The sequence below is a fragment of the Chanodichthys erythropterus genome, chromosome 15 (assembly GCF_024489055.1).
Source record: "Chanodichthys erythropterus isolate Z2021 chromosome 15, ASM2448905v1, whole genome shotgun sequence".
In the NCBI taxonomy this organism is placed as follows: Eukaryota; Metazoa; Chordata; class Actinopteri; order Cypriniformes; family Xenocyprididae; genus Chanodichthys; species Chanodichthys erythropterus.
The window spans coordinates 37,413,023-37,421,850 of record NC_090235.1 but is presented as its reverse complement, the minus strand read 5'-3'; the positions used below and the strand labels follow the sequence as shown (position 1 = coordinate 37,421,850).

At 35.9% G+C, this 8,828-nt stretch overlaps 1 protein-coding gene across 3 annotated transcripts; it reads right to left on the bottom strand.

Annotated features, from left to right (window-relative positions):
* Nucleotides 1-2,185: 2,185 nt before the first annotated feature.
* Nucleotides 2,186-8,404, bottom strand: ddah2 (DDAH family member 2, ADMA-independent). 3 transcript variants are annotated; one of them, XM_067411952.1, is made up of 6 exons: nt 8,226-8,404; nt 6,473-6,716; nt 6,217-6,405; nt 5,841-5,960; nt 4,890-5,033; nt 2,186-2,554 (listed from the first exon to the last, which is right to left on the bottom strand). In XM_067411952.1, exons 1-6 carry the CDS (start codon nt 8,255-8,257, stop codon nt 2,438-2,440), a joined length of 846 nt encoding a protein of 281 aa, XP_067268053.1. In that variant the 5' UTR covers nt 8,258-8,404; the 3' UTR covers nt 2,186-2,437. The 3 variants fall into 3 exon arrangements, with proteins under 3 accessions (XP_067268053.1, XP_067268051.1, XP_067268052.1); XM_067411950.1 differs by having other exon boundaries at nt 6,473-7,005; nt 8,226-8,357; XM_067411951.1 differs by lacking the exon at nt 8,226-8,404 and adding an exon at nt 8,140-8,210 and having other exon boundaries at nt 6,473-7,005.
* Between the last annotated feature and the right edge of the window lie 424 nt (nt 8,405-8,828).

The following is an 8,828-nucleotide window of genomic DNA, read 5'->3' as shown; positions in this document are numbered from 1 at the left end:
GAACTCATCCTGTTTCATTTTCCTAGTTTTTAAAGTATGTTCCCCCGGTTTCACAGACAAAGCTTTAGCCTAATCCCAAATTAAAATGCACGTATGAGTTGTTTTAACTGAAAGCTACTTGAATTGACTTATCTTAAAATATGTCAGTTCCAATTGTTTTGTCTCAAGATGCACACCAGTAAGGTTTTTTTTTTCTTTTTTTTTTTTTTTTTCTAAGACTTGTCTGTAAAACCAGGCCATTTATTATTAGACTCTTTAGTAATTTAAAATTTTTATTGAATGAGTATGGCTAGGTTTAGGTTTTGTTGCTATAATTACCCTGTAGTTCTGCATTTTATTGATTCGTTTGATTCATTGTTTCACTACTAAGAGTTTCCAAAGAGTTTTCAATGTATTTTAGCATTAATTATAAGCAATTATAATAATAAAACCTGTTAGCATAATTACACAACATTAAAGTCCAATTATTTAATATACATACTTTGGTTACAAATATTTCAGCCAATCTATAGATTATAAAAAGGCCCCAGATGATTCTCATACACTGTACTGCTTTAACAGAAGGTAGGTTAATATAATGATTTTTTAAAAAAAGTATTTTTCCTATGTTTTTTTAATAGCATTAGAATGCTGTTACCTTGACAAAATAATCTTGTGGTCTCAAAATAACACATCACCACCATGATGTTATGACATTCCCACAAGTGGGCACAGTAAAAACAAACAAACCAAACCCATCTCTTCCAGGTACCTTAATGAACAAGAAATTATATATATATATATATATATATATATATATATATATATATATATATATATATATATATATATATATATATATATATATATATATATCCACTGACATGTTGCTCTTAATTGGAAATAAAAGCAATTAAATTGTTTATGCTAACCTTTAATAGTGGAATATACCTACAGAATCCATATCTTGTAAGATAGAACAGTAGTTCTAAACTCTTTCCTTGAGGTTCACTTTCCTGCAGCGTTTAGCTCCAACACTAATTATACACATCACAGGCTTGTACCATGAAGTTGTTTTAGGTGGCTATAAAGGTGTTTCAGTTTAGTTTGTGCCAACCCTGGGCTTCTGACACCATGCTTGTAGTGGTGTTCATCACTATAATGGCTAACCAGCTCCAGTGCAGGTTATGTTCAAGGTAAAAGATCTGAACTGAAATTGGACCAATCAGCTGTGAGCAAAGTAAAATCTCTGAGGTAATAATGACACTCTCCTAGTTTCTCTTGCCCCAAATTAAAGGTCACAGCATAGTAAAAGTTTTTTAAATACAAAATTGTCAAGCTTATAGTAAAGATTATTATTTTATATGATTTATATAATATTTGTATAATTATATACCCTTAATCCATTACACATAAGCAATTTCTTTTACACATTTAACAATTAAGTATTGTTTAAATTAATATAAATATATGCAGATAATACTTAAGATTTAGTATTAATAGATAAAGCTTTAAAAATGACTATGTGTGCGCTTGCAGTTTTGAGCACTCTGTAAACCTATATAAAATTAACTTTCACTTGCACTGATATAGCAAGTTGTTTTCTTTTAATTGTGTTCTTTTATGGACAAATCTTCTTTCTGTGTAAATATGATTACATTTTCCTTATTTTTCAATCCCTTAATCTTTGGCAGAAGAAAGAAATGAATCACCCTCTCGCTCTGTGAGAAGTGAATCAGTTTGTGTTTTGAAGGCCTGTAATCGGCTGTTTGCTACTGACATCACACTTTCATGTGCATGCGCAGCACAATTATTCAAGAACTCAGGATTAAAATCTGAGTTGACAAAAAGTTTTACAGTACCAACTAAGCCTGATTGGACTGGTTTGGTTTTATCAACTTGAAATAAATCCTGTAACCCAAAGTTTGTTCAACTACCTTCCTGCTATGGGTCCCTGAACAAACTAATCAATGTGTTCAGGATTACTACAGAGGTACAGGCAGGTGAGTTTGATCAAGGTTAGAACTAAATTATGCAGGAAAGTGGACCTTAAGGGCCAGAATTGAGAACCCCTGAATTAGAACAAAAACATAGGTTTAGAATGACACCAAGGTGAGTAAATAATGAAACAACTTTTTTCTTTTTTTTCTTTAGGTGAACTATAACTTTAACTGCTCAGTTCCATTGTGAGTGAGCAGTTCATCTGTTGTTTATTTCAAAGCCATTTATTATATTACTCTTATAATATGTGCCCATTCTAAGGATCTAAACACGATGAATACATAACATAAACATATAAAAAAACTAATTGGATAGCTGCAGACTACAGCAAACCAGTTCCTAGCTTGACTATACCACTAAACTCTGTGCCTAAAATCACACACTGAACTGACTGTATAAGAAATTATGTAACAAAGTAAATGAAAATCTGATTATGCAGAGATTGTACTGGAGTGTCTTAATAGTTGGATTTCTTGTTGATGAGAAGGCAGTAGGAGGACAGTGCTCCCCCAAGTTTGGAGGCTTCACTACAGGCTGTGGGCAGTAGGGTGTAGTCTGTCAAACGCTGGAAGGCCTGAAACAGAGAATAAGTAAATATAGCAAACATGACTTCTTCCATACTTTCATATAATCAGATATGAAAAAAGCTGTTTCTACTTTATCTGCTACTTCTATTACCTCCTAGCAGACAAAACTGTAAGCTAGACTTAAGATTTGAATTGACTCAGTAATTCACTAACATTTAGACTTTGGAACATTCAAAACATTCAGAAGGATTTAAACTGATTCAGGACTTAAATATTACACTGATAATCAAGCAACCAAAATAATCACCAGTCCCAAGGATGCATTATGATCCTGCAATGCCCAGCAGCAAAATTAAACAAAAAGTGCAATCTTCCAAAAAGTTGTGGTTGTTCCAACAATAAAGCAATTTCTTTGAAGGACAAAGAAATGCATGGGAGGAAAAAAAAAAAAAAAAAAGGACATAGAACAAGTGGCAGGTCTGTTAGTTAGCATTTACAGTACAGTCCAAAAGTTTGGAACCACTAAGATTTTTAATGTTTTTAAAAAGTTTCATCTGCTCACCAAGGCTACATTTATTTAATTAAAAATACAGTAAAAAAACAGTAATATTGTGAAATATTATTACAATTTAAAATAACTGTGTACTATTTAAATATATTTGACAAAGTAATTTATTCCTGTGATGCAAAGATGAAGATGAATTTTCAGCATCGTTACTCCAGTCTTCAGTGTCTGTCAATCATCCCCACTTGCTATTTGGGGGAAGAACCTAGTGCTATGATTGGTCAAACTCTTCTTCTTTTGCTGTTGCTTGATTTGAGGACTGCGCGTGCACAGAGACTCAAAAACGGTAGCATTAGCTAATAATTTTCCACCAGAGCTTTAGCTAGCTGGCTAACGTTGCGTTCTCTCCTGCTGTGTTCAATGACTCAATTCATCAAGCTGTAGCTAACGTTAGCTAAGTCTATGTCAATGGAGCTCCTTTGTAACTTAACTTAGATAAACCAGAAAATATTAAAATTATTGAAACCATCCAGGGCCGGATTGGGACTCATTTTCAGCCCTGGAGTTTCATGCCTTAGACCGGCTCACTTTAATTCACGACTGACATTACATTAAAATAATGTAATTAAAACCTCAGTATATAAGTCTGCAATAGTGCACTGTTCTCTACAACCTTGTAAATAATTGTACTTTTCAAAAATATCTTCAAATACCCATGATAGTACAAATGATAGTACAAAAAATGCTAAAATTTGATATAAAGTTGATTTAGAACTTGTCCCGCTATCCCTACAGACGTCACCTCATCCCTTCTTCTCGTATACTTTTGAGTGAGTTGTCTGACTGAGCTCTGCACTCTTGCAAACACACCTGTTATAATCAGTTAAGTTGTTTACAATATTCAATAAATCTCTTATTTACATTGTGTTTACACTTTATTAGTTATAATGAAAGGATTCGCAAGCACGTAGAACACAGTAAGTGAGTGTGCTAAAGGATAACTCCGGTCTTTTGAGTGGTATTGAGTGGATGCGCCACTAACTAATCTAAACTGCTCTGATTGGCTATTTTGTTCACATGCTCAACAGAAATGTCTGTGATAGTCTACAATGCTTAATGCTGCAAAAGCTTTCTTTAAGTTTGCATAAATATGCACGGTAGCATTTGAAAGCAGCACCTATCAGCTGTCACAGTCATTGGACAAAAAAGGGGAGTGTGATTGGAGTAATGTCTTCATAAGCAAAACTTTGAATATTATCGCTACACACAATATTTCATAATCTTATATCGTTAGCAAAGATTTTGCAATATAATCACTAATAATCAATGCATCACCCAGCCCTAGGTGTAATGCAGTGTAAAGTACTGCAAATAAGACAAAAATGCACTACAAAATAAATAGTATACAACATCAAAGCTGCAATAAGGAGTTCTGAAGGCACTGTTGGTACCTGGAATATTTCATTATTTCAATATTTAATTTGTGGCAAATGTCACTGGACATTCTGTTGTTGTTTGTCTGTCTACATCAGACCTACACCTGCAGTATCTTGCTTACAAGTGGCCACAGTGGACGTCTTAGCTAAAGGCCCTAACAGTTCATAATCTGTACCTCACTGAGTAGAATGCACAGATTATCGCTGTCACTATAAGTGCTTTTACTCTGAATCAAAGATGCAGGAAAATGCAAAGTTACACTAAAATAAAAAAAATAAAATAAATAAAAATAAAAAAAATTTAGAATAATGGTGTCATTTTTCCCATTAATTACAAAGATCAACTTGATGTGAATCCTTAGTGATACATGCAATTAGGCTTGTGTTGACGATTATTCTCTGTAATATAAAAGCTTTTACTGTACATCCTCCTTCACTCACAGGGATACTGTTGGGACACTCCTCCGCTGTGGGGTGCAGGAGGTAGTCCACTTTTGCAGGACCTCTAATGTATATGCAGTTAGCAGCAACCTCCTCAGGTACTGACAAGATCTCATAGTGATGGTCAGTCAGCTGCTCCATTACCTGTAACACAAAAACAATGAGCACTTAAGGCCCATTCACACCAAGAACGATAACTATATCTTTATAGTAATCGTGCTATTCTTTTATATTTAGAATGATTTTTAGAACTATATCTTTATCGTTATCTTTAAATGCGGCTCACGCATTTAAAAAAGCAGACGACATTGTGGAAAAGTTAATTGCCAAGGTCCAAAATAATCCACCACTGTTTGACAAGTCAAACCCCTTTTCAAGAATATTTTAAAGAAAATGGATATATGGAAAACAATCAGTCATACCCTCGGAATAAATGGTGAGAAGTACTAACGATGAGATCATTATGCCAGGCTAGCAAACAGTGTAACATAAAATTACCTCAGCTATTCAGTGCTAGTTTCAACAACATTGTCTTGCTTCCTTTGAAGCTGCAATGAAAAAGACTAGGCGTTGTTATTTATTCTTTATGTCTATATTGACATTGTCAGCTAAATTCACTGTTAGATTACATCGATTACACTAGCTATTCACTCGAAAAATGGCATGCTGAGGACATCTGCTGGTTAAAGCCGTGTAAATGCAACAAGAACAGCAAAAACATGATGTGCACACTTTGAAACCGCAGAGCGTGAGCTTAAAATAAACAGACTGTTATTGTTCATTGGTGTAGAAGCAAATATAGTTATCTTTATAGTTATCATTCTTGGTGTGAACGGGCCTTTACGGATGATGATGTACTTGTTGTATATGATTATCTCCTCAGAAAAACTGCGTACATCTATATACATTTATATAGAGATTATGTTATGTATTTTACTTGAACACACTCACTCTGAGTGTTTTTTTGGCCCCGTCACTATTACTGATGATGATGGTATTGGGGCCGCCCATGGAACAGATGCTCTTCAGACGAAATCCTCCACAAACGGGCACAGTGGACACAGCAAAGTCCTGAACACACAGCACCAAACAACATAAAACCGTTGTTATTTTCTTTTTGCTGGCAAATACACAGGCAAATATTTTACAGTGATATCAAAAAGAGTAGCACCTTATGATTATCTGAAAAACAGCAAGAATTCAAGTCAAACCATTTGATAAATGAAATTCATTATTAAAATCTACTATCTGTTTGCATTTTATGTGTTAAGGTACATGATTTTTACATATACAGTATTCTAATCAGCCAATCAATTCAATGAAACACCTTGAAGGTGTTGGCCAGAACTTCTGCCCCTCTGTGATTGGTGTGTTTTGAAATGCCCACAAAGAACTCTTTTCCAGTAAAGAGGACATCACTTCCTTCTAGAGTGGCTCCACCGGACCCTCCCTCCTCATCTCCCATCTCCACCACTGTCAGGTTCAGTTCATTTAGGACTCGCCGCACAGCCTCTGCCTAAAGAAAAACACTTATTAGCCCAAGTAACATCTACATCTCCTACAGTCATCCGTGTGCTCCTTACCTCAAGGCGTCTCTGCTGTTTGAAGGGTCGTGTGATGAGCACCGTGTCGCCTTGGATCACAGCAATGTCTTCGATCCGCCAGCTCTCAGGCAGTTCAGAGTCTGCTGGAATTTCTATCAACTGCAGGCCCACCTTTTGCCTCAGCGCACCTGTCAGCACCCCCATTTGACGCTGGGCCTTGGCGAGGTCAGTCTGAAACCCGTCTCCACCCTCTGCCAACTTCCCAAAGGACTCTGGGATACATCTGACGACAGCATGAGTGAAGCAGCCATATGGATAAATATTGGCCATGATGGTGTGTATGACAGGTGTCGGCTGAATGTTTGTATGGGCTTGGCTGTATATGGGTGTGTGTCTGTGATTAACTGATTCACAAACCGTGCAAACTGAGCAAATTTAAGTCTATGAAGGACAGTCTTTGAGTGAAACTGTTTGGAATCTCCTAACAACAACTGGATCAACAAATCATTCTTGACATCCCTGAATCTCCTGGGCAGAAAGCTCAAAGAATGTGTTTTTCCCTCTTATATTGCCTGAGATGGAGAAAAAAAAAAAAAAAACATTGTGAAGAGCTATCAACCAAACTTATCTGTGAATGTCTGAGAGCATAATATAGCTCAGACTCTTTTCAGTGACTAAACTGAACAGAATAAAAAAAAAATGCCTGTGCATGCTTGTTTGAGTCCACTTTAAAGTCCAGGTACATCATCTTCATAGTGCAGTCTCTAAGACATTTCAGTCCACCTTAGTTTCCTGTTACTGTTTTACAAGTGAGAAAGGGCTTCAAACTATTCATTGCGTGTGAACTAAACTGAACAATGAATCTCACTTGTATTTCTTCCAAAATCTTTAACGGTCTTGTCAGCGAGTAACGCACATTATCTGTTTTCAAATACTTTTACCTTTACTATTTAAAATTTATGTTGCATTTCAGTGCCATAACTTACACTCGTGTTATGTAACGTTAACCTATAGAATAAAAAAGTAGCAAAATAACTTTGGTACTAACGTTACCATGTTTTTGCAAAAGAGTACCATGGTATTCTTTCAGTTATCATACCCAATGTACAACTTAATAAGTACAATCAAAATATAACAGGTAGCTTCTAAACATAGATAACAATACCGGTTAACTTGTGCCTCTATTAAAAAATTATCTTACGGATGGATCAATGGCTGTTTTGTGGTAGACACGTACTGCCGCGTTCTTTACAAACAAACAGCGTACACACCCACTTTAACGAATTATAAAACTAGACAAAATCCACTCAGTTAAAAGATAAATGCATTCCACTTTAGATTAATTAGAAGAAGATCAGAAGAAATGTTTTTGTAAAGTCACCGTTGATGCACAAAACGTTACACAGTTTGTCCAACAGTGTCTCGGCTGCCAAAGTTGACGCCCTGATAAAATACGACAAACCTTAAAACAAATATCCTACCTTGTCATACGCTAAAAACAAGTTAACTCAATTTCCTTTTCGCGTAAAGCGCTGAATTGTTTTGATCGACTCACACTCGGCCATCCACAAACACCATAGCCTACCATTCACTACTCATAAAGTCCACTCTTTCCCTTCCCCCTCAATTCATCCATCCTGCTGGAATCCCTTTTCTCCTGCGTGACTATAACGACTTAAACAAGGAACACAGACTCGATAACTAACCTCTCAGACAAAGACAGTAGTTCTTTAAATGGGCCTAAATCCGTATGAAAAACATCCCTAACCATCTTTCAGGATTTTCCACTTACCCATCTGGTTGTTTACAGTGCCACACCTCCATCGCTCCCTATATTTCCAGTTCCAACTTGAAAAAGAAAGAAAGAAAAAACAAGAAAGAAAGAAAAAAAGGCAACGAAGCAGCAACCTGTTCTTACCCGGACTAATGTGTGTTCAGTGAATTTTGTGCTGACACCAATAACCAGCCCTAGTTGTGTTCTGTTTTTTTTCAGCTGTTCGCTAATCCACTCTTTAATATGTAGGTCGGGACTCGAGTTCAGCTGTCTCATCAAATAGCAGATTATTTGTGAAATGTAGGCCTACTTGTAATAGATTTGTTGTTTAGCTATTATGGGGTAATTTTAGATTTTGTGAGACTGTGGTGGATAAGGGTCATGTTGCTCCCCTGTTCAAAACTTTTGTACATTTCTTTGTAGCCTAATTACATTTGAATTTGTAAATATTTTTGTTGAAATGTAGACCTGGGGCCTGTACCATGATGGTAGATGAACAAACTCAGGGTTATCCGGTTGTTAAGTCTGACGTCGCGCTTCCGGGTCCTAACGCTCTATCTCATACCACAAGAAAACAACAAATGGTGCTAAAATACATACACGATGTGGTGTAATACTACA